This window comes from Bufo bufo, chromosome 11, assembly GCF_905171765.1.
Source record: "Bufo bufo chromosome 11, aBufBuf1.1, whole genome shotgun sequence".
NCBI classification, from domain to species: Eukaryota; Metazoa; Chordata; class Amphibia; order Anura; family Bufonidae; genus Bufo; species Bufo bufo.
In genome coordinates this window covers 37518117-37544223 of record NC_053399.1, presented here as the reverse complement: position 1 = coordinate 37544223, position 26107 = coordinate 37518117, and the positions used below count along the sequence as shown (strand labels likewise).

The window sequence follows — 26107 nt, the reverse complement described above, 5'->3', positions numbered from 1 at the left end:
CTGCGCAGAAGAGCAGGCCAGTATCGAAAAAATGAAAACAAAAGTATCGATTGGGTATCGAAATTTTGAAACCTGCAACAACCCTATCTCAAAGTGGCTGCTAATGCGCGGACCTGTAAATCAGCAACCTTTATTCACTCACACTGGGGACTGACAGAGAAACTACCACAAGTTCAGTCTGTCTCCAGTGTAAGTAATGCTAGTAATATATAGTGGCCGTCCCTTTTAACGCTTGTCCTATCTTCATATAACCGAAGATTTATTCTTTAGTTATTTCGCAACTAAACCATCACTAAAAAGTCTCATTAACCTGAAGAGAATCATACAAATAGATAATAAAGAACTTACTTTACGACAATTGAGAGTTTCTGATAGACGATCAATAAAACTTTCCAGTTCTGCAATTTCCACTCCTTCCTCAATATAACGTGGCCCAAGAGCAATGCACAGAATTTCCTAGGAAACAAACCGAGTGCAAAATGTAATTCAGTCAATGCTTTGGCCAACTTCTATCCATAGAACTGAAGTATCTGTATTTTTCTCTGTACGGGTTTATTGTTTAATAACTCATCTTCAATGAGGAATGTAAATGTCACAGCCTGTGAATACTTGTTGTGCCATGGAGATCAGAAGAATCTACGCTACAAGATGTCTGCATATTTTTGTGGTGGGTGCACCCTAGGGGGGCCTCAGTACAAACTCATGAAGGGGAATTCCGGACTTAAAGAGGACCTTTCATCGGTCCAAACATTGTAAGATAAATATCATGCTGCGTAGAGCGGCGCCCTGGGATCTCACTGCACTTACTATTATTCCGGGGCACCGCTCCGTGTCCCCCGATATTTTCGCTGACTTGGTTATACTGGGAGGAGTCTGCCCTGTTTCTCCCTGGGCGTTCTTCTCCGAGGCTGTGAGCTCTGTGCTGCGAATGGACAGCGCTACAGCCTGGGAGAAGGAACACCCAGGGAGAAACAGGGCAGACTCCTCCCAATATAACCAAATCAGCGAAAATACCGGGGGACATAGCAGGAGAACGTAGCGGCGCCCCTGAATAATAGTAAGTGCAGTGAGATCCCAGGGCGCCGCTCTACACAGCCTGTTATCTTACAATGTATGGACTGACAAAAGGTCCTCTTTAAATGGGTTGTCCGCTTTCAAAAAGAAACTTGACAACTCAGGTGGTTGTCCTGTAATAAGGAATAGATGATTACTTACCTGAGAGATTCCACACTGCACCTCCATTTCTCTCTTCTTGACTGCAGCAGTGACGTCACATTGACAACACACGACTGTGTAGCCAATCACAGCAGGGGGGCCAGTGATTGGCTGCAGGGGTCAATTGTTGTCAGTGTGATATCACCACTTTAACCGAACAATAGAGCCCTAATGGGAGAACAGGCAGTGCGCAGGATCTGTCAGGTAAATAATCTAATCTATTAAAAGTCGATTTCCTGAGTTGTCTAGTTAACTCTCAAAACCAGACAACCCATTTAATACAGTGCTTTTGCTGCACATCTGATTAAAAAGAAAAACTGCATGACATATGAGTATCCCTGAACGCTGGCTGTCAAATAGTGTATGCACATAGTGCTCATGACTGATAGGGGAGGATACAGCAACATGCCGATTAGTCAAGAGTAGAACTGAAAACCACACTTACCTTTACCTCTATAACAAGCACAGAAGGGAGTGTTACTCTGTGCTCACAGCCTTCCCGGCACCCCTTCTTCACGTCCGTACCTACTGAGGATATTGAACTTTGTGCCTTTACCATGTGATTTAACGTAGCCTTTACCTCCCTCCTAATTAATACTGTAGCAGACAGAATGGTACAAGATTAGTAATCTTAACATATAAATGTGTGTGTGTGTGTAAATATATATATATATATATATATAAAATTTATGGTAGACGTTGATGAAGATACCTGAGATGTTTGTATTTAACCATGTGCATGCCTTCTCTATTGCCAAGGACACAGCAATTTCTTCAGCACTACGCAGAACCTAATGTATGAAAATAAGATGCAATGAATGGCTGCAATTTAGTCCCTTCATAAGTAAGGAGACACAAATATTTTGTATTTTCCCACAGAAATTATAGCTGGTAAGAGAAGCAAGGAGCATACAAAGAGTACAGCTTTGCAGCACCTGACTATAAAATGCACCCCAGGTTTAGACAATAGAAAATTAGAAAAAAATGTTCTACTCATTAAACATTCCCTGGTCAAGGTCACTAACTTGGGGTTATGGGGTTATACATAAACAGCTCTGCTACATACACACCTGACAAACACAGCACCTCTATACAGCTGATATAATATATATATATACACACCGCTCTGCTACACAGATGACATATATACACAGCTCTCTCACACACACACACACACACACACACAGTCTTTAAAGAGGACCTTTCGTCAGTTTAGCCCTAGTCTAATTATGGTCTTACCTTATACGGCGGCCCCCACTAATGCTATGGCACTTTTTTTTTCCCCCCAAAGACTCCCCTGTTTGTCCGCTGTTTATTTCGGCGCCTTATATTATAATGAGCCGACTCGGTTATACTAGGTGGAGACTTGCAGTTTCGCTGGGGGCGGTTCTCTTCTCCCTGGCTGTGAGTGCATGCAATCAGAGCGCACCGCTCTTAGCCAGGGAGGAGCTCAATCACCCTGGCTAAGAGCGGTGCGCTCTGATTGGATGCGCTCCCAGCCAGGGAGAAGAGAACCGCCACCAGCGAAACTGCGAGTCTCCGCCTAGTATAACCGAGTCGCTTATTATAATGTAAGCCGCCAAAATCAACAGTGACTTAGAAAAAATAGCATTGTTTTTAGTTTACATCTTCCTGTTATCAATGGAACATTTTATATCACTGGTCAAAAATAAAAAATTTCAATTAAAAAGTGAACAAAGCAAGAAAAATGCATTCATCACAATTGCATCAACTGCAATGTAAAAATGCCAAGCTATCTTTCTAAATGGTAAGTGTTTTTAAGTGTGTGTGTATATAAATCTGTATATATAATATTATCCATAAGGCTACTTTCACACTTGCGTTCGGGGTTCCGCTTGTGAGCTCCGTTTGAAGGCTCTCACAAGCGGCCCCGAACGCATCCGTCCAGCCCCAATGCATTCTGAGTGGATGCGGATCCGCTCAGAATGCCTCAGTCTGGCTCCGCTTGGCCTCCGTTCCGCTCAGCTGGCGGACATCCGAACGCAGCTTGCAGCGTTCGGGTGTCCGCCTGGCCGTGCGGAGCCAAACGGATCCGTCCAGACTTACAATGTAAGTCAATGGGGACGGATCCCTTTGAAGTTGACACAATATGGTGCAATTTTTAAACGGATCCGTCCCCCATTGACTTTCAATGCAAAGTCTGGACGGATCCGTCTGACTAACTTTCACACTTAGATTTTTTTGTGAAATATAATGCAGACGGATCCGTTCTGAACGGATACCATCGTTTGCATTATAGGAGCGGATCCGTCTGTGCAGACACCAGACGGATCCGATACCGAACGCAAGTGTGAAAGTAGCCTAACATGTTACTTCAGCAGGTGATGAAGAAATCCACTATTAACATAAATCTACCCACACATTTAGACGTCTCCTCAGGGAGCAGCGTTCTGACAGCCTCTGGAGCCTTTTTCTTGCAGTATCTACAAAGAATGAGTGAATATAAAAATGTCATCAGTTAAATAAAACTGACCTTGTTACCAGTAATTTAGCGTACTAGATATAAAATTAAATAAGGCGTAATAACAGACTGACAGCAGGACAGAGCACATAGCAAACAAATAAAGGAGACTTGGTAAATATGACATCTTATGGCAACAGCATGCAATATTGAATTGAATATACTGCCAGTTAGACAGAATCAAATGTCCATGAAAAAGTAACAGATCTTCCCAGATGTTAACAGCACTCACTGTTTATAGCAGATAATTCATTCTCTGCCATGCTTAGCCCAAGAACAGACAATGTCTTCACTGAAGACGTTAGGAGCAAGAAGGGTTTTATTTTATTAGCCAGGGAATTAAAGCGTAGCACAAGCAACAGATTGAAATTTGTCCACTCCAGTATACATAAGGAGATTTTTGTAGAACTTACCAGTAAAATCTCTTTCTCGCTCTTCATTGGGGGACACAGGAACCGTGAGTATAGCTATGTCCTCTAGGAGGCGTTGACACTAGTAAAAGCTGTTAGCTCCTCCCCTGGCAGCTATACCCCCTCCAGCCTGGAGAGAGAGCTTCAGTTTGTGTACAAGCCATAGGAGAAGCAAGCCAACCAAAGAGAAAACATGGAACACAAACAATGTCAAAGGACCTAACTGGGTCCAAACCAGCAACAGCTACCACTGTGGTCGGACAACAATATTGGGTGGGTGCTGTGTCCCCCAAAGAAGAGCGAGAAAGAGATTTTACTGGTAAGTTATACAAAAATCTCCTACACAGGAACCGTGGGAAGTCCGAAAGCAGTCCACAGGGAGGGAAAAAGACACAGACCCATGGAAGTATTCGTCCCTGCAGGCATCTAAGAATTGTCGCCTGCAAGACCCGCGACTCACGCAGCGACCGTCGATGCATAAGTATGCACCTTGTGAACATGTGTAAGGAGGACCGGAACCGCCTTACACAACTGTGCAGCCGAATTGCGATTCCGCCTAGCCCAAGAAGCGCTCACCGCTTTGGGAGAGCGAGCCGTGACACCTAAGGGTGGAACCCTGCTCCGGCGCAGTATGCGTCAGCACTTGCAGACCGAATCCAACTTGCAATCGCCCCTTTGGAATTGCCAATCCCTAGCGAGGACCTTCCGGAGAGAAAAGGGGGGTCCGTACGCCGAGAGGGACTGGAGGCTGCTAACAATGAGTAGAGCTCTGACAACGTCCATAATGTAACTCCCTTCCGTAGGGTGCGAAGGAAGGGACAGTTAAGGAAGGACAATTTTGTCATTGATATGGAAGTCAGAGACCACCTTCGGGAGAAGAAATAATGAGCCGGAGAACTGCTGTATCATTGAGAAGAACCAGGAAGGGGATCTTGCAAGAGAGCACACCCAACTTAGACACCCGCCTGATGGATGTGATAGCTACACGAAAAACTACCTCAAGTGGAGAAGACTGGAAGGCTGAGAAAACTACATACAGACCCAAAGGCTGTAAGGACGGTACAAAGGAACCGTATGTGCCTCTCCCAGAAGGAAGGTCCCCATGGGCACCAGGGAAACCAGAGTACACTGGCAGCTGCCCCAGGACAGAAGCGCCAACACCTGACCCATCAAGGAACTAAAGCTAAACCAAGGTCCAACCCTGAATGTAGAAGGATAGGACCGGGGGGAGCGAAAAAACAGGAAAGGAGGGGATGTCCCGGCTTTCACAGAAGCCCAGGAAGGACCTCCAGGTCCCACAATAGATCCTGGGCGATGCAGACTTCCTGGCCTGAATCATAGTGCGGAAAACATTCGCTGAAAAGCCTTTAAGTTTTAATAGCCACGCCGTCATCAAAAGCTGATGTAAGACCGGACCCCAAAGAACGTCGTCTGAGTGGCAGTGACCAAGGGACGTCTCTAGGAAGGAGAACGAGGTCAGCATACCACGCGCGACGAGGTCAACTCGGCGCGACTAGGATTTGTCGGAATATCCTCCATCCGGATCCTCCGTAGAACCCTGGGAAGGAGGAGAAGAAACACGTAAGGTAGGAGAATCAGGGCGTCCACGTCGCATGCTTCCGGAACTCTGGCTCTGGAGAGAAAGGTGGGAAGCTTTCGTGTAGATACCGTTAGCACACCCAGACCAATGGAAGAGTCTCTGTAGGAGAAGGAATGTGGAGGGCGCCACAGCCCACCAGTCGGACCGGATCGTGCCTGGAATGGAAGGCCACCAAACTAATACCCTGTGCAAATGCAGATGAGGGGAGGTAGCAACGTAGGAACTACCAAGGCATGCGGAATAGCTATGAACCTTGAGCCAGAGGAGGAAAAGACAGGAGAAGAATAGGCTAGGTTTAAGCCCATTCACCGTCTGAGACCGGCGCTATACAGAAGTAGGCAAGGATTAAGGGCTGTGCAAAAAACTTCGCCTGAGAAGGAAGCCAGGCAAGGGAAGTCACACTGTATTGGTAGCCCCATACCCCGCAGAGGAGGGGGTCACCCGCAGAGGCCACCGAATTCAGTGTTAAGAGTCCACAGCCTGAGGAAAGAGCTGTGCAGAGCTGTGAGCAACACCGCTCCCACAGTAGTAGCCAGCGCTTGCCCCGTCAGCACAAAACTGAGGGGGAGGCCTGAGACTATCTGTAGAAGCCACGTACCATACTGCCCCAGTGAAGTAGAGCTAACCTTAAAATTCTACCTGGAAGGGCGCAGAACAGGCGCAACTGCCAAGCTAGCACCAGGGTAGGACCCCTACCTGAGGGGGATGTCCCACTGGAGCGACCACAAACTCGAGCATTAGAAAAGCTGCACCTGTGGAGTAGAACAAGCTGTAGGAGCTAAACCCGAGTGCCAGCATAACCACTTTCCCAGGGAAGGGGGAGTGGTGGATAGAGAATACGGAGTCAGTGGAAAAAACTCGATTCGCTGGAACGTACTTCCCATATATGTGCAATGGTGTACGCACTACGTATTGATGCGGACAAAACCATGACCGACTGGAACAACGGAGGCCCATGGAGATGGGGGGGCTAGGACAAAGTGATGCTAGGAACCCACTGAGAAGACAGAGGATGTTCTAATCATGCGCAAAACCAGCACCAAAGGAAGGAATAGCCACAGTGTCCACTGGTGGCACCCATATAGCACCAGGGTAAGAGTGCCGGGCACCTGCGAGTACCGACTGTGGCCACGCCCCCTTGGAAATAAGCAAAGGCACCTAGAGCCGTGGTGCTGCAGAATTGCAGCATCCGAAGATGTTTAGTTATTCCCCGCTATTGGATCACTAGCGGAAGGGGGTAATGCAACAGAAGCACGGTGATGTGCAACACCCCGCCTATGGAAGGATAGTGCGACATTCGGAACAGTTTTTAATGGTAGTGCAATTAGCTACCTAAGGAAGGTGTAAGCATACGGCAAGTACTAGCCAGTCGTAGGGAGAATACCCCACCTATGAAGGGGGGCGAATGCCCAAGGCGAGAAGTAGTGCATATGGCGAGTCCTGTACCCCGTGGGAGTGCAATTGTTGCACCTAAGTACGGGGGTAATGCATACAGCCCACATTGTAACCAGTGATAATGTCATCGTGCCATGAATGGATCTGCATATGGCAGGTCTCGAACCCCATGTCATTGTACTTAGTCCGCCTATGGCAGGGGATAATGTATAAGGCAAGTGCTGTATCCCGAAGTAGTGCAATTACTCCACCTAAGGAAGGGTTAATGCATATGACAAGTACTACTGGTCACCTTAAACGCAATCTTAGGAGATTGCTTCGGACTCATGTCAGTGATTCTCTCTCTCCCCCCCCCCCTCCGGACGGACCCTCCCTGTGAGGGAGGGTGTGTCCGATCGTAACACAGGGAGGAAGGGTGGGGTTGCGAGGAGAAAAGATGCTCTGTGTTCCGCTCGCGCGTAGGTCTACTCCTCAGAATCTCGCCCCTGGCAGTTGAGGACTGCGCAGGTGGGGACTTGTCAACCAAACTACCCAGGGGGTGGGATGGGAGCTTGTAGAGGTCCGTCTTCCGGATTGCGCAGGCAGTGCAGTATCAATCAAGCGACTCCGGAGGTGGATTGCATAGGCAGAGAATTATCCCCCAAACGACCCGGGAGGGTGGATTGGGAAAGTCAGAGGTCCTTAATTGAATGGCGCCGGTAAAGAATTATCAACCAAATGACCCCAGAGGGTGGACTGGGAGTCCTAGCTGACCCCTACTGGATTACGCAGGTGGGGAATTATCAATAAAAATGACCCAGGAGGGTGGATTGGGAAGTCAGAGGTCCCTTATTGAATGCACTGGTGGAGAATTATCAACCCAGCGACCCCGGAGGGTAGATTGGGAATGTCAGGGGTCCTCTATCGAATTGCGCAGGCGGAGAATTATCAATCGAACGACCCCGGAGGGTGGACTGGGAATGTCAGAGGCCCGCTATTGAATTGCGCAGGCACAGAATTATCAACCAAACGACCCGGAGGGTGGATTGGGAATTGCAGAGGCTGTCCACTGTAATGCGGAGGTGAGAATCAACGGCCCCAGAGGATGGATTGGAATCCTTCAGTGGTCCAGCACTAAATTGTCAACCAAACGACCCGGAGGGTGGATTGGGACCATCAGCTGTCCTCCACGGGATTTGCAGAGGAGGAGAATTTTATTACACGACACGGAGGCTCCTATTGCTATCTCTTTCTTTACTAAATCTTATAGCAGCAAAGAAAAAAGCATCAATCAAACAGATAACCATGGCAACCAACTCCTCCCCACTGTGCCAGTATAATAGTCTCTGACTCTGCTAACTCCTCCTCTTTCTTTGCTGCTCCCTCACAGATAAGTACTTCTCCTTATATCTGTGGGTGGATATATATATGGTTTTATGCTTTAGGGGATATTTATGATAATCTTCTGTGTTTAATGAGGTATCCTCTTAGCTTTTTCTAGGGTTGTGCCCTCTGGGCTGTAATATCTTTGTTTATTTGATCGTTCCCCTTTTTTCCCATATTGCCTTTTAGGTTTTTCTCCTCGTTTATTACTGGTACCCCTAATCGTTTATCTATCTTGTACCTCCCCTCCGTTCGATTTTCTTTTCATCCTGTCCCGTCTGCGGCGTTGTTTCCTCTAGCTGCCCGTTCCTCCGTGCGCTTCATCTTGCGGCCGAGATCTCGCGAGATCTCGGCCGCCGTCTTCTTCCCCTTCTGCAGCTGGTTTTCGCGCTCCGCGCAGTGTTCTCGCGGGAGAGCGCGAGACTTCTGCCTGTGTCTCAGTCGGCTGCACCCGGAGTTACTGCGTGCAGCTCCGTCCTCACAGGTCACTTCGTTTTTATTCAGCAATTGTATGAGCCCCCTTTTCCTCCTTTAACTACTTGTTAGGTCCACCATATTTGGCACATATTCGATTTATTTATCGATTAGCCCTGTCACTGCATTGTAATAGTACATCATGTCCAAGGCTCCCTTACATGTGTCTAGCCCTGTCCCTGAGGGCATGGATTCAGTGCCTCACATACAGGATTTAGATGCTGTTACTCCTGAGGCACAGTCCTTAGCCATACAGCGCTCTGTGACTGCTGCAATACAGGCCGCCATGGGGTCTATGTCCTCGGCTATTTCTAGTTCTATTACTGAGGCCCTTATGGCCGGCCCTTCCTCCTCGACACCTTTGGGGCCCCTGCCACCTGAAATACCATTACCTGCCTCCAGAACCACTTTGACTGGTGGAAATATAGCCACCCTTGATGGCGCGCATCGATCGCGCAAAAGAGCTTACGCCCGCCAGGCAGAAAAGGCGAGGCAATGGAAATGCGCCAGAGCGCAACATGATAACGAATCGGGTTCTGAACCAGATTCTGATGAGGAGGCTCAGTATCAGTCTTTGGACTTGGTGGATATAGAGGAGGAGGATCCCTTGGATTCGGACCTGCCAGGCCCGTCATCGGGATCGGCAGCGCCCATTGAGGTTCCTTTTGATACCTCAGCAATTTTGGATCCTGCAGGGGAACCCCTTTTTGACCCGGATCCGAGGTCGGCGGAATGGCTTCTGTCCTCTCTTATTGCCAAATATTTGGAGGCCCGTATACGCCAACCTCTATCTAAAGAGGCGCGTAATAAACTAAAGGCCGAATGTCCCAGACCTATTATACCTAACAAAGTCTGCGAGACGCCCGTAGTTGACCCAAAAATGTGTCAATTTTTAGCTAAGTCGGGCTGGAACCCCAGGAAGGGCCCTGAATCAGCCCTAAAGTCCTGTCAGGACAAGTTATTGGACCTTTTGGGCCCATTGACAAAAATCTTTGAATTGGCTGAGTCAGCCAGAACCCAGAACACCCTGGTAGACCCGGAAGAACTCCGGGGATGGGTACAACGTGCCGTGTGTGTCACGGGCAACATAAATACTTCGCTATCGATTGAGCGTCGTAAGGCAATCCTATTTAAAATAGAGCCTAAGTTATCCAATTTAGCCCTGACTGAGACAGGCAAAGAAGCTCAAGGATTGCTCTTTGGAGATTCCTTCATTAAGGATCTCTCCCGATTTGTGGGAACCTTCACTGCCCTCGATAAGGCTCAAACATCCATGAAGAGAGTGTTCCAAGGACGGGTCTCTAACAGGGCCGGCAGCTCTAGGGGCCGCCTGTCCGGCCGTTCATCATACCAGACCCGCGGGTCCGGCAGAGGCTCCTTTTCTTATCGACCCTCCAACCAGGAATTCCGTCAACCGCCTGCTTTCTTCCCCTCCCGAGGTTCGTCTTGGCGTTCACGTGGAGTCAGAGGTTCATCTTCCAGACGTCCTTTCGGTAAGTCTGATGTCACCGTTTTCTTTGACTCCTTGTGTAGGGGCCCCCCTTCCTCGGAAGGTGTTATCAGCAGTGTTTTCTTGGTGGCCAAAAAAAGGAGGCACTAAACGCTTTTGTAAAATATCGACACTTCAAGATGGAGGGTATCCACCTCCTCAGGGATTTGCTCCTACAGGGAGATTGGATGGTCAAATTAGACTTGAAGGACACCTACCTGACGGTTCCGGTGGCCGAACCGTCCAGGGATCTCCTTCGTTTTTTCTGGGACTCGGAGATTTGGAGGTTTACCTGTCTGTCCTTCGGTCTCTCTTCCGCCCCTTGGTGTTTTACCAAACTCCTTCGTCCGGTAATTTCCTGGCTCCGCAGTCAAGGAATTCGTCTGATTATTTATCTGGACGATATCCTTATATTGGCTCAGAATCCTTCTGTTCTTCTATCCCATCTACAGTGGTCCATGGACCTGTTATCTCGGCTGGGATTCCGCCTCAATTTGGAGAAGTCGTCACTTACCCCGGCCCAGTCCATAGAATTTTTGGGATTCACCATCGATTCTTCCACGGTGTCCCTCTGCCTTCCGTCTGCCAAGGTTCGTTCCATCCGCAAGGAACTTCTTCATACTCTGTCTCTCCAACAGGTTCCCTTACGACATCTTGCCCGAGTCATAGGTCTCCTCTCCTCGTCCATTCAGGCTGTGTTTCCGGCTCCCTTACACTACCGCGGCATGCAGCGTCTCAAGATTGCTCACCTCCATGCGGGAGCATCTTACGCGGATTTAGTCACCCTGGACGAGGACACCAGAGAAGAACTGACGTGGTGGATTCACAACTTGGAGGCCTGGAATGGGAAGGCCATAGTTGGTCCCCGTCCAGACTTCACGATAGACTCGGATGCCAGCCTTCTCGGCTGGGGTGCTTACTGCGAGGGTGTGATGACAGGAGGGCCCTGGTCTCCGGAGGAATCCAAGCTCCACATCAACGCCTGGCGGGTTCCTTTGCAGTTCGTAGTTTTGCGAGCGCTTGTCCAAGATTTGCATCAGACTGCGGATGGACAACATTTCCGCAGTTCGGTATGTCAATGCCATGGGAGGCACGCATTCAGCGATTCTGTCCAGACTGGCTCGGGAGTTCTGGACATTCTGCCTGGCCAGAGGAATTACAGTTACGGCGGAGTATTTGCCGGGGCTCCACAATACTCACGCAGACTGGAGCTCACGTTTCCTTTCGGACTCGGGAGATTGGAAGTTAGATTGCACGGTGTTCTCATCCATATCTTCCCATTGGGGTTCGTTCTCTTTAGACCTCTTTGCGTCCCGTTTGAACGCCCAACTTCCACGTTTTTACAGCTGGCGTCCGGATCCGGACGCGGAAGCAGTCGATACGTTCCTCCAGGATTGGACCGGCCACCTCGCGTACGCTTTTCCCCCGTTTGTGATGGTGTCTCGAGTGTTATCTCAGATCAGCCACCAGGGAGCGGATCTTGTGCTCATAGTTCCGTTCTGGCCCACGCAGTCATGGTTCCCTCAGCTTATGGAATGCCTGGTTCAGTGCCCACTACTTCTTCCGGTTTTTCCGGGCCTCTTGTTGGATCCAGGGGGTCTAGATCACCCTCTCATCCTCGACGGCTCCCTTCATCTCCTGGCATGCAGAATTTCGGGGAACCCTGGGACATCGCTGGAATTTCGGAAACAGCTCGACGTCTTTTGGACGAAGCTTGGGCGCCGGGAACCAGACGAGCTTATCGATCGGCCTGGAAGTCTTGGGCTGATTGGTGCCTGGCTAGGCACCTGGATCCCGTATCATGTCCTGTGACCGAAGTTCTTCAGTTTCTCGCTTCACTTTTTGAGGACGGTAAGGCTTACCGTACCATCAATTTATACCGTTCTGCCATTTCCACATTTCATCAAGGGTTTAACGGGTGTCCTGCCGGTCAACACCCTCTTGTTTGCAGACTTCTCAAGGGTTCCCGCCTATCCCGCCCTCCTAGGCCTCGTTTCTCTTCAACTTGGGACGTCTCTTTGGTGCTTACCTTGTTCTCCTCGTTGCCGTCTAATGCGGACCTTTCTCTTCGTCATCTTGCAGCCAAGCTGGTTTCCTTGTTCTGCTTGATATCGTGCAAAAGAGTGTCGGACGTTCGCGCTTTGGATCATGACGCTCGTTCGTTTACTCCTGAGGGAGTCACGTTCAACATCTCGCGTCGCACCAAAACCAGTATTCGGTCGGTGTCTTACCCCAGTTTCCCAGATTCTCTGGCTCTTTGTCCGGTGTCGTGTCTTCAGGAATATGAGGCTCGTATGGCTTCGCATCGTTCCACTTCTTCTCCGGAACTTTTTCTATCTTATAGGCGTCCTTTCCGTCCGGTCTCCACTATCACCTTGGCCCGTTGGGTGAAATGAGTTATGGCTTTGGCAGGTGTTGATACTGCGATTTTCACTGCTCATTCCACTAGAGGAGCTTCCGCAACTTCTATGGCAGTGGCTGGAGCACGTTTAGAAGATATTATGAAGATGGCGGATTGGTCTCGTGTATCTATATTCCGTGAGTTTTATTTCAGGCCTTCTGTTCACGTTTTTTCCTCGGTTGTAGGTCAGCTTTGAACTCGCAATAGGAGCCTCCGTGTCGTGTAATAAAATTACATGATTTTCCTATTTTATGACGTAAAGTCATGATTTTATTAAAGACACGGAGGCGAGTATTGCCCCTCCCATTTTGTATACCCTCCCTGAGAGTTTTTTTCTCTGTTATGCATTATTTATTTGTCATTGTGCTTTGATTTTATCATCTGATTATGCTGTATGTTCATTACCGTGCACTGATGTCAATCTTTGATGAGATATTGGGACGTTTTCTACCTTTGTCTTATTTCTTTCATAGGATGAATATACTGTCTTCTGGATGCGGATTGTGTTTGAATTTCCAGCTTCCTTCTTCCGTTGAAGAGCCGGGCTGCTTGCCGTTGGATTTCAGTTTCCGTGTTTGGAGAGTTTGGTTCTAATCGTCAGAGTTCTGGACATCGGTTGTTACCAAAGAAAGAGGAGGAGTTAGCAGAGTCAGAGACTATTATACTGGCACAGTGGGGAGGAGTTGGTTGCCATGGTTATCTGTTTGATTGATGCTTTTTTCTTTGCTGCTATAAGATTTAGTAAAGAAAGAGATAGCAATACTCGCCTCCGTGTCTTTAATAAAATCATGACTTTACGTCATAAAATAGGAAAATCATGTAATTATCAACCAAACTGCTCGGAGGGCGGATTGGGAACTATGAGAGGTGCTCCTTATCCGAGATAGGACACGGGCCCAGTGTGGTACTGCACGGACAGGGTGGTCTTGCGGTAATGAGGGGCGGGGAGGGGGCCGTATGGACGCACATTCCTTCTGTTCTTTTTTTTTTTTTTTTTTTAAACAAGATGACAGCCTCAAGAACAAGAGGCAGAAAAGGGTTAAATTCCTCCACATGAGGAACATTGCACTGGGAGTGCCACGCCCCCTTAGAACTCTATCCCTCCCCAGATATGCCAGCCAGGAAGGGTTAAGGTCATCTTCATGACCAGGGGCGGAGCTAGCAGGTCTCTGGGGGGAGGGGGAAGAAGGGGGTGAAGTTTTCACGCCGGAGCGCACCCCCCCACACCTCCAGGGGGACGAAGTGTGGCCCAGCAAGCCAGAAGGCGGCAATCCAAAGCCCCTGCGCAAGCAGATTATCGCATCGGCCAGACCGCAGAGGGACCAAGTATCGCGAAATGATGGCAGTGCGGTGCACCCCTTCCGGAGCGGCGCGCCATAGAAAAACGCCTGCCAGGCGGTTATACTGACATTAAGCCCCTATGTGCCGCCCTGCTAGGGAAAAAGTGCCGGGCTTCCTGGCTGACTAAAACCTGCCAAAGGGGGAAGAAGGGAATGGCTGCAGGGTGCTGGGCTAAGCCCTGTGCCTTGTTAACGTCTGCATTACTTCTACCAAGGAGGGAGGGGGGGGACCCAGGAGGGACATACTCACCTAAGTCCCGTGTACTCACCTCTCTTCATCCTCTTTACGTCCCTGTTGCAATTTTCACCCTTCCTCTGGTCCAGCAGGGTCACCCCTTCAGCCACTGGCACCGTAGTGGCAGGAAGCTGGAAATAAGGGACTTCGACGGGTGACCCCTTGGCTGGCGGGATGCAGGGAGCGAGGCTGCCCTGGTCCACCTCGTCTTCTGTGGGGGAGGCAGCAGTGTGGGTGACCGGCACTGGCGCAACTCGACCCCGGGAGAACAGAGAGGAGAGGCGAGGCGTCCACTGTTTTCCCATATGAAAAAGAAGGGGGAAAAAATAAACTAAAATAAAAAAATCTTCAGGAGATCCCTGCAGAGCAGGGAGGTCTGTCTTGCCTCCTATTGACACTAGAAAAAACTGAAGCTCTCTCTCCAGGCTGGAGGGGGTATAGCTGCCAGGGGAGGAGCTAACAGCTTTTACTAGTGTCAACGCCTCCTAGAGGACATAGCTATACCCACGGTCTCTGTGTCCCCCAATGAATATGGGCGAGAAATTATGATTTACATAATACGTCTCAAAATACGCCAATACTACGCCAATGTAATGCTACATAATGGGGGTTGAAGAAACGTGCCCTGTATCCCTTATCTACTAGGTTGTTATATTTTCTAACATTAAACTGATACAATTATAGCACATAAAATCCAACAGGATGGCAGGAGCCGAAGTGCAAAACCAGATAAGCATGAAAAATATACTTACGGTTAGTGAGTATGTAAAGAAATAAAGATGGCACTTTCATAAAACACCAGTACAATACATGAATCACTAAAGGTGTATGTTGTGTGCTTACTCTTGGCCTCTGTGCAGAGCCTGCCGTCCATCCTCGCAGAGCTTGACACACACGCTGTCCAGCAGCCTGCTATTTTCTGCACTGTCTTCTGTCACTTTGTCCTTCAGGATGGTCTCTGCTTGTTTCACAAGATCTGCCACCAGAGTCGCCCTGAAATTAAGAGACAGGATCATTATGAAGGTTTTATTTCATACAGCAATGTCTCGGTCACATAACGTATAAAAGAAACCAAATTATATTGGGTATCAAACTGGCTCAATGGCTAACAGCACTGGAACCCTGGTTGTTGGGCAGACTCTTACCACATCACAAAAGATTAGGTTAACCCTAATGTGATTGTAATGGGTATATAGTGAGTTCCGAGAATTAAATTGTGAGCTCTTTCAAATACGCTGGGGTAGATTTACTACCAAAAAACTAGTGCATGAGACTTGCAAAACAATTAAAAATTTTAGACACATTTGCACCTCATCGGTCGAGGAGGAATGACTTAGCAGAAATGGCATTCGGTTTCATGGGAAACGGGTGTGTCTTAAATGCACCATCATGCACCAAAAATGTGACAAAAGGGTAGAACTCACTTTAAAGCTATCTTGATGTATAACATATGTTAATCCATGTACATAAGTACAAACACTTACTTGATGTGCTTGACACAGTTGGACCCAATACGTTCAGCCACAAATTCAACGGATCTACGTAGAGATGGAGGCTGGTTATGGAAGAATGCTTGTTCCAGTTCTGCCTGTATAAAACAAAATATAAAGCTTATCATCTGATCAGTGATTTACATATAATTTACTGTTTAATCCATTTGTCTTGTAAGGGTCCTTTTACATGAGCAGATAAACAAGCAGTCTAGACTTTCAAGACTTGCATTCATACAAAAATCGTGTTTTTATTTTCCTTACTGTAATAATTCATACTATTGTTTGCCTTTCCTCCTCAGTATAAGGGCTCATGCACGCGACCGTATGTATTTTGCAGTCCGCCAAAACTACAGATGACATTTTTTTTGAGGATTCATTGTAACAATGCCTATCCTTGTCCGCAAAACGGACAAGAGTAGGACATGTTCTATCTTTTTTGCAGGACGGCCATGCGGACATACGGAAACGGAATGCACATTGAGTCCTTTCCGTTTTTTTTCCAGACCTATTGAAATGAATGGTTCTGCATACGGGCCGCAAAAACCCCCCCAAAAAAAACAAAAAACACAGACACTGAAAAAAATACGTTCATGTGCATGACCCCTAACGCTGATTTTACACTTCTGGGTAGCAGTACATGAACAGTCGCGGCTCCTGAAGCCCTGATGGCGACCGTGTACTGGTATACGGTCTCCATCAAGAATTTATCATTGGCACCGATTTTTAACTAGTTCTAACAGTGTGGCTACATCTCCGCTGAGCACCAATGATGACACCACCTACCAGCTAAGTATAATTTATGTCTTCATCTTGATCTCTGTGTGCATATGTAGCTAGTTCTTTACTTGATGGAGTTGTGGGTCATGTTTTGGTGGTGCTACTTATGCATTCATGCAGGGACGGACTGGGAACTTACAGTGGCCCTGGAAAAAAATCTAAAAGTAGCCCCATGTTGTAGGAGGGTGCAAACTGAGAGAAGGCGGGGCAACACGCGTGGAAAATACCACCCCGGCAGAACCAAATACCACAGTGCAGCACAGTATGATTTCTCAAAAGTTGTCCTTTTGTTGTTGTCATCGATAGCTGCCATTTTCTGTCCTCCTCCAGTTGTCTCTGATTAAGATATATAGCAGGGGGCTTAGAAGGTGAGATGCGGCCACAGCAGTTGAATTCAGAGGGCATGTGTGGTCACATAGGGTTAATTACCGCTGAGAGCTCATTATGTACCTGGCCTGCGGCAGAGAAAAGGGCTTGGTGGGCCCCTTGTGCATCGCCCCCCAGGGAAATTTCCCTGTAAGGTCTATGGCCAATCGGCCCATGCATTCATGTAGCGCAGGGATGCTCAACCTTCTGCCCTACTATCCCCTTCTGTAGGCTGATATCTGTAGGCTGTCCGGGAATGATAGGAGTTGTAGTTTAGCAACAGCTGGAGGGCCGCAGGTTGAGCATGCCTGATGTAGCGCATTACCTTACATATATCTCTGCATGTGTGGTCTTTATGAAGCGTGCATGACATCTGGCCCATGTTTTCTTTATTGTCGGTCCCTACCACATTTCCCATGTTTTGTGTGGGCTAGGAGGATTCTATCTTCTGTGTTTAGGTGTCTATTTATATTAAGTCTACACGCTACTTGTTACGGCACTGATTCCAGTAACAAGTAGAGTTATGCTATTGTATACTACTGGTAGCCCCTGATGAACCCCACTTTATTTAGTGGGGGGAAACGCGTTGGGAGTCAGTCACGCATTCCATATTATTCTTGACCTACTTTCCTAACTATCCATTACATTATGTTCCCTGGCTAGGATATGTGTAGAGCCTAAAAGTACAATTTTCAGCTAGCGAGAATCCTCTTCACCAGGGTTGCATTGTAGGCAGGATAGTTTAGGCGCTCTACAAGGGTCAGATTTTTCTTCCCTTTGTGTATTTACACACCTTTTAATATATCCAACTATTTTGGCGGTAATTGAATGCACTCTACCATTAACCTCTTGGTGACGTGCTGTACACCTGTGGCACCTGCTCAACAGCCAGGCAGGCGTCATAGCCAACAGGGTCCATGATCAGAGATCATTCCAATCACAACATCTGGCAACCACTGCAGTCTATTGTACAAGTGATAATATTTGCATGTTCAAGTCCCCTAGGGGTAATAAAAATAAAGTAAAAAAAATATATATATATTTAAAGCCAAATAATGAAATATCCAAACAATAAAATATAAACATTATTCGCTGCGTCTGAAAAATCTAATTATATAAAAGTGTTTATTCCTTACGGTAAAAGATCAAAATGGTTGAATCACTGTCTTTTGGTCGCTTCGTCCCACCACAACGGAATAAAAAGTGATTAAAAAGTAATATATAACAAAAAATATATAACAAAAAAAACTACAGATGATACTGCAATAAAAAGGGTACTCAAACAGCTCCATAGACAAAATATATTGTAAAAAAGTATATGAATATGGCGATGCAAAGAAACATTAAAGTATTAAATTTTTTTAAAGCATTAAAACACACCAACAATCGGCTGTTTGAAGAGGCCACACCACTCAGCGAGTGCCCCAGCCTCTTGCTAGGCCACTGAAGTCACCGTACATCGGTCACATGGCCTAGCAGCAGTTCAACTGCTTTGAAGTGAATGGGTTAAGCTGCAATACAAGGCACAGCCACTAAACTAGGTACGGCGCTGGGCTTCGAAAGCTGCTGGGAGTCAGCTGCGCTCACCGGAGCTCCCTGAAACAGCTGATTGGCGAGGATTCCAGGACATAGAAGCCCGCCGATGTGATAATGATGACCTAACAGACAATAGGTCATCATTATCTTTATCCAGACAACTCCTTTAAGGGTTTTTCTCCTAAAACATTCTCTCACATATTCCCTACTAGAACCTATGGGCACCATAAAGGGTCAAAATGGAGAGCTGCACTGTAAGATGCAGGTTCCTCCGACAATTACTGCTTGTCGAGAGAAGTTAGATAACACAAGATTCTTAGATGGTTTAAATGTGGAGAATAAAATATAGAAGATAAAATGAAAGAAGATAATTTACCTGAAGTTTTTTTTGCGATAATGTTGGTTTTGGCATCAGAGGTTCTGCAGCAGTGGGAGTGATTTTTCTTATGAAACCCCCATTCTTTGCTCCACAGCCAGCCACAAAAGAAACCAGCAATTTCTTCAGTTCACCTGCAACAAAAATAAAAAATAATGAATTCATTACAAACGTTCAGTCAAATAAAAATATTTACTGGTAAAAAAATCATTACTGTGCTAATTTCAGGATGATTAGATATGGTTACCAAGTGTTTTAATAGAGACTCATTAAAAGGGCTTCTGTCATCAGGAACATGGTTCTTAAACTGGCTGACTTTAGACATGTGCCAATGTTAGCTGAAGCTAATAGTCTTTGTCCCTTCTTTCTATGTAAAAAAAAAAAAGAATCAATACAGCCACCACAGGAGCTGTTACTGCTCATAGGTCAGAAATATAGCCCTACAAGGCTACCACCAGATACGAAAACCAAAATCTAAAAGGGCAGTAGTAAAATATAACTTTTAATAATAAATCTAAAAAGTCTAAATAGCCCAAATTGTAATCATGAAGCCACACTGATTAGGCAATAAGCATCACAAATTCCATGTCGGACACATGTATCTGGATAGGTATACTGTAATATATATACCGCTTACCCAGATAGATGGGTAGGTAAAGGTGGACAGAGCCAAATAAATCACGTCCTCACACACAGATGATTTCGGCTCCAGTTGTTTTCAATCCTCAAACACGTCATCCCTTAATCATCTTTGTGATAGTGTATGGTGTATCAGAGGACAGTGAAGAGATAGACCCCTATCCGTACTGATTAAAGGGTGCTAAAGAAACCTACTTACAGGTGCTCAGATAAAAAGAAAAATGTTGTTCCTACGCGTTTCATTCATTTATTTATATAGCCCAAAACTCATCAGGGGACATAGGGCTAATGCAACGTCTAAATGGGATAGTCCAATCCTAGAATAGTCATCCTGAGGAGGTGTAAGGTCGCACCTCCAGTGATGTTCACCCATAAAAGATGTGGGTGTTATATCATAGGGTGAAAAGCCACTGTAGATGTGTGGCGTCCCCTTATTGCCTAATCAGTGTGGCTTCATGATTACAATTTGGGCTATTTTGACTTTTTAGATTTATTATTAAAAGTTATATTTTACTACTGCCTTTTTAGATTTTGGTTTTCTTTCTATGTGCTTCTGTTTTTGAGAAAAATTAACTTTTTTTAATGCAAATGAGCCTTTAGGAGCAACGGGGGTGTTGTTTTTACTCCTAGAGGCTCAACATGCTGATTGACATGGTCAGGCAGAATATGAACACTCAATCAGCGTGTTGAGGGCGTGGCCAGAGGAGGGAGAACTGAACCTCTAGGGGTAGAGGCAACACCCCCGTTGCTCCTAGAGGCTCATTTGCATAAAGAAATGTTCTTTTCTCGCTGGTATCATTGGGGGACACAGGACCGTGGGTATAGCTTGCTGCTGCCACTAGGAGGCGACACTAGGCTGAAAAGTGATAACTCCTCCCCTGCAGGCTATACCCCCTCCAGCCTGGAGAGAGCATATCAGTTTTTAGCTTAGTGTCGTAGGAGGCAGACCTCCCTGCTTTTGCAGGGCAGCTTACTTTTATTATTTTATCTTTTTCCTTTTTTAGGTTTGGGGAAACGGAGTCGCCTAGCCACTCTGTCTACCCCGGGAGCAAGGCCGGTGTCGGAATCCCTCACCGCTCGCCCTCCCCAAGAAACAAAAGTGGACCAGGGCAGCCCAGCTCCCTGCTTCCCGCCAGCCAAAGGGGTCACCTGAATCCGGCGAGACCCTCCGCCATTCCAGTCCCCTGCCACTTCGGGTGCCAGCGGCTGAAGAGGTGACCCTGCTGGTACTCTGAGAAAGGGTGAAGAGAAGAGGATGAAGATGGGGTGAGTAGTCCTCATTGGGTAAGTACCTCAGCCCCCCCCCCCTTCCCCTTGGTCACCTCATAAGATGGAGGACTTTTTCTTCATGAGGGCCCCACATTACCTCAGGCCCCAATGTAGTAGCCGGCACGTTATACGGCCTGCGGGGTGAGCACCCGCGGCCGGTGTTCAACCACGGCGCTTGAGAGCGCCGCTCCGGTCACTCCACTTCCCGGCCGGCTATTCACTCGGCCGGCGCCAAAAATTTAGGCCCCGGCTTCTCTTCGGGCCTACCGGAACTCAGCCCGTACAGTTTTTTTGGCGGCCACGGGATGGGTTCCCGCAGCAGGTGGACACATCTGCCCACTGATCTGGAGGGGGTATCGGCGGTTACTCTGAGTCCCTCTGTGGTAGCCGGCCGGCAGTACCGCCCGGTCGGCTGTGCGCCGAACTTTATGTCCCGGCTTTGCGGCCTACTAGGCCGCAACTTTCATTCCTATTATGGAAGGGGCGGGTTCGTCCTTTAGGCGCGAATCCTCCCCGTCTAGCTGTCCTCCCTCCTCCAGGTGCCCGCTGAGCTCCGCTCCGGTCCTCTGAGCAGGGTTAACCCTTCCTGCACAGCCACCTTTTTCAGGCCCCTGTTTACCCTAGGTTTCTTACTGCAGGCGCAATGAGCCTTAATATTGCGGTATACAGCCCTTCCTGACCTCTCCATATGAGGTTAGGTCCTCACCAAAAAAAATTATGCGCAACAAATCCTGCCCTCCTCAGTGCACAAAATCCATGCTCCAACTGCACGAATCCAGTGGGGTGCATCTGGAGGATCCCAATCCGCCCTCTGAGGCGGTTTGGTTGATTATGCTCCAACTGCGCAAATCCAGTGGGGTACATCTGAGGGGTTCCCATTCCGCCCTCCGGGCCGTTTGGTTGATTATGCTCCAACTGCATAAATCCAGTGGAGTACATCTGGAGGATCCCAATCCGCCCTCTGAGGCCATTTGGTTGATTATGCTCCAACTGCGTGACTCCAGTGGGGTACATCTGAAGGATCCCAATTCGCCCTCTGAGGCCGTTTGGTTGATTATGCTCCAACTGCGCAAATCCAGTGGAGTACATCTGAAGGATTCCCATTCCGCCCTCCGGGCCGTTTGGTTGGTTATGCTCCAACTGCGCAAATCCAGTAGAGTACATCGGAGGGATTCCCATTCCGCCCTCCGGGCCGTTTGGTTGATTATGCTCCAACTGCGTGACTCCAGTGGGGTACATCTGGAGGATCCCAATCCGCCCTCTGAGGCCGTTTGGTTGATTATGCCCCAACTGCGCAAATCCAGTGGAGTACATCTGAGGGATTCCTATTCCGCCCTCTGGGCTGTTGGGTTGATAATTCTCCAACTGCGTAAATCCAGTGGAGTACATCCGAAGAGTCCCCAATCCGCCTTCCGGGTCGTTTGGTTGATAATGCTCCAACTGCAAAGTCCAGTGGGGTACATCTGGAGGATCCCAATACGCCCTCTGAGGCCGGTTGGTTAATAATACTACAACTGCGCAAATCCAGTTGAGGACAACTGTAACTTCCTATCCACCCTCCGGGGGCGTCCGTTTGAGTTTCTCCTCCTGCGCAACTCAGCGGAGGACCTCTGGAAGCTCCCAACCCACCCTTTTGGGTCGTTTGGTTAATAGAGCACCGTCTGCGCAATCAGTAAGCAGACCTTTAGTTCCATTCCACCTCCGGGTAGTTTGGTTCTTCTGTCAACACCGCCACAGCCTGCAACAGCCATGGGTTAGAGGCTGAGAGGTGGAACTGCGCACGAGCGAGCCGAAGCAGGACAGTTATTCGGACTCTGACATGAATCCGGATTAATTTTCTGGTTCTGGTGTATGCATTAACCCCTTCCTTAGGCACTACTTACACTTCTACAAGATACAGTGCTTAATTTGGGTATTACCTCCTTCCTGAGGTGGACTGACCTCACTAGCATTGGCCTCAATGCCAGCCATAGGTGCCCTCGTTCTGTGAGTGGCGGAATTGAAGTTCCACTGGGCTCAGTATCGTCAGCATACATTAACCTTTTGTATAGGTGGCATTATGGCATTTTCACTGCTGTCGCAGTTTTACGTACGCATTACACCCTTTCTGGGGTGGGATGATGGCACTTCCCACAGAGTACAGAACTCGTCATATGCAAGTTCCTACTAGGTGCGTTACCCCCTTCGATGGGTGATGTATTTGCACTACCTCGGGTTACAGTACTTACTGGATATGTTACTCCCGATCATAGGTAAAGCGTTTGCACTGCCACTGGGCGCAGTGCTTGCCGTAGATTTTTTCCCCCTCCATTGGGTGGGTAATTACACTTCTGTAGATTGCGGTTCTGACTATCGCGCTACCCCCTTCCCTAACCGGGGGATTGCGCTTCCGTTGGTTACTATTCCATCTCCCATTTGCCATCACATACTTCCTATGGCATTACCCTCTACAAACGATCCAGTAACGGGGGGATCACTATGCATGCTGTATTTCAGCTACGCCACGAATCTAGAGGCCTTGGTTTCCTTCACAGGGGTCCGTGGCAACAGTCGGTACCGCTGGTGCCTGATATTCTCATCTAGTGGCATATGGATACTGCCACGGGATAATATGGACACTCCAATACTGTATCCCTCTTTTCTTCATGCACTTATTGGAGACACAAAAATGTCGGCCTTTGTGCTCTCAGGGGTGTCACCCAGCCTTAGGTGTCCTAGAGACTCCCCATCCCCATGAGCACTCCACCGTTCGGGTCAGTCACACTGCACAGAGTTCGGTGGTCAAGATCCAGCAAGCAGAATATTCCACCGACTCCGGATGCTTCGTCCACCACTCATCCTTATCTAGGTGCGGGCGTTATGCTGGCAATCTGCAGTGGCTACTACAACGGCTTCTCCTTCACAGGGTAGTCTTCACGCTAGGGCTAGATGCTCCTAGTCGCTGTAGCGAGACAGCCCCCCTCAGGTAGGGGTTCTACCCTGGTACTAATTCGGCAGTTGCTCCTGTTCAGCGCCCTTGTCAGGTGGAGGGTTTAAGGTTAGCTCTACTAACTGGGCCAGCTTGATACCAGAAATTCTACTGGATGTTCTCAGGCCTTCCCCTCATGTCCACGCTGGCGGAGCATGCGGTAACCTCTACCGCACGAGGGGTGTTTGAGTCACCATTACATGCTAAGGTTCCTTCTGCACAGTTCTTTCGTCAGGCAACGGATTCCTCTAACACGAAAATCAGTGACCTCTACGGTGTGGCCTACTCCTCGGCTGGAGTATGGCGTGAGCATTACTCTTGGGACTTCCCTTGTAGGGCCTCCCTTCAGGCGGAGTATCGCATCACCATTAGACGCTGTAGAGCTCCAGTCTCACATGGGAATGGGCTTTAGTTCTGGCCTCTTTCTGGTTTACTACCAATAAGGGTCCGTGGCTCTGACAACTGTTGTCCTTCTGCCACATCTAATCCATATGTTTGAGAAAGGCTCTTGATGTGAGCCGAAACGCGTCGCAGAGTATTGTTTGTGAACAATAAAGACATAATCTTTTGTTGAAGACTACAGTGAGTAGCACCTACTTTTTGAGTGCGTTCTACTAGGTAGATCAGTCCCTGCGACACTCGTCAACACTAGATTGCCGTTCTAAGCGGGACCTGGATTCTAGTAGTCATATCGTGACGCCATTGGTGCTACCTCTCTTCAGATGTCGGTGATATCTACGTCACCTCAAGCCAATGGTGGTTGTTCTTTCACTGCTCATTTCGGGGGTGGACTGAGAACCTTACCAAGACGGGTGGAGCGTAGTCAAACTTCACCCGGCAAGAGTTTTTCTCTCATCTTTGTTCCACTCATCTGCCCTTCCAGGCAGCGTTGCCGCTTTGTTGAAATATAGTCACTAACGGGGCTTCCCATCACTAGCGGTGCTCACATTGGCTTTACTTTACCTTTCCCGTGTGGTATAGATACTTTGGCCTGTAGTGGGGCACGCCTGGCTCAGGCGTTTGTTTCTTAGTGATTATCAGGCAGCTTCTCTCACTAGAAATCTCACCACCAGCCTCTATGGCTATAAGGGCATTGGTCTACCAATATTCCGCTCCCTAGGGGGCGTTCTCTGACCAGAGGTGAATCCTACGGACTTGGCCTTTTAGTTCTACTTCCACAGCTGCGGCCAGGAGCCAGCTGTTTGGTGGCGTTATTTTTTATTTTGATACGCCTTTCTTGTACGTATTTTTTAATTAAGTATGAACATAGGGCAGTGTTCCGTCCAGGATCCTCCTTTTTCGCAGAAGGTGGTCGCATTTCCACACCTCACAGAAATGGGTTTCTCTTCTTCTCCCTCGTAGTACACGAACCGAGCTCTCCATCAGCCATGTGATTTGGCCTCTGAGCTTGCTTGTCCTTGACTAGCGCTTACAGCCCTACGGACTCTGTTTTTCCAGATGGATCCGTTCAACAGTTGCTCGGGCATTTGCCCTCGGGTAGGCAACGCCCAGCTGAGTCTTGGCCCACCCGACCAGCGGTCGGCGCTGCTCGGGTCCATCTCCTTCATGCAGTAGTTTCCAGTGTGGAAGGCAGTATCTTGGTCTTCCGGGCACACGTTCATCAAGTCTTACTGGGTGCCTTCCTAGGCACCGGCGGATACTGTTCCAGGCAGCAAATTCTTGCAGGCGGCAGTGAGTTACGCATCCTCGAGGGCGTTTGTTTCTTCAGGGGCATGTGATTTGTTCCCTCCCCGTGGACTGCTTTAGGACGTCCCACGGTCCTGTGTCCCCCAATGATACCAGCGAGAAAACGAGATTTTTGTGAAACTCACCTGTAAAATCTCTTTCTCGCGGGGTTCATTGGGGGACACAGCTCCCACCCAGTAATTTCTGTTTGCTGTGATTGTTGGCGGTTGTGGAGCCAGTATGGCCCCAGTTCTGGTTTGATCCGACTGGCGTTGGTCAGTTGTTGGTTGTTTACCGTATGGTTATTTTCTCCTACTCCTATGGCTTGGGCACAAACTGATATGCTCTCTCCAGGCTGGAGGGGGTATAGCCTGCAGGGGAGGAGTTATCACTTTTCAGCCTAGTGTCGCCTCCTAGTGGCAGCAGCAAGCTATACCCACGGTCCTGTGTCCCCCAATGAACCCCGCGAGAAAGAGATTTTACAGGTGAGTTTCACAAAAATCTCGTTTTTTACACAAAAACAGAGGCACATATAAAGAAGGGACAAAGACTGTGAGGTGAGCATATCTTATTTTGTTATTTTTTTAGAACACA

General features: G+C 48.1%; 1 protein-coding gene across 1 annotated transcript in view; it reads right to left on the bottom strand.

Moving 5' to 3' along the window:
- The window catches only part of CDAN1 (codanin 1), a 137160-nt gene that overhangs the window by 43096 nt on the left and 67957 nt on the right, over positions 1–26107 (bottom strand). The window contains exons 18-24 of the mRNA XM_040411692.1: positions 18952–19085; positions 15888–15991; positions 15247–15396; positions 3596–3659; positions 1928–2006; positions 1661–1812; positions 349–456 (exon numbers count right to left, since the gene is read on the bottom strand). Of these exons, the coding sequence (XP_040267626.1) occupies positions 349–456; positions 1661–1812; positions 1928–2006; positions 3596–3659; positions 15247–15396; positions 15888–15991; positions 18952–19085 (791 nt within the window). The remainder of the gene's footprint in view (positions 1–348; positions 457–1660; positions 1813–1927; positions 2007–3595; positions 3660–15246; positions 15397–15887; positions 15992–18951; positions 19086–26107) is intronic.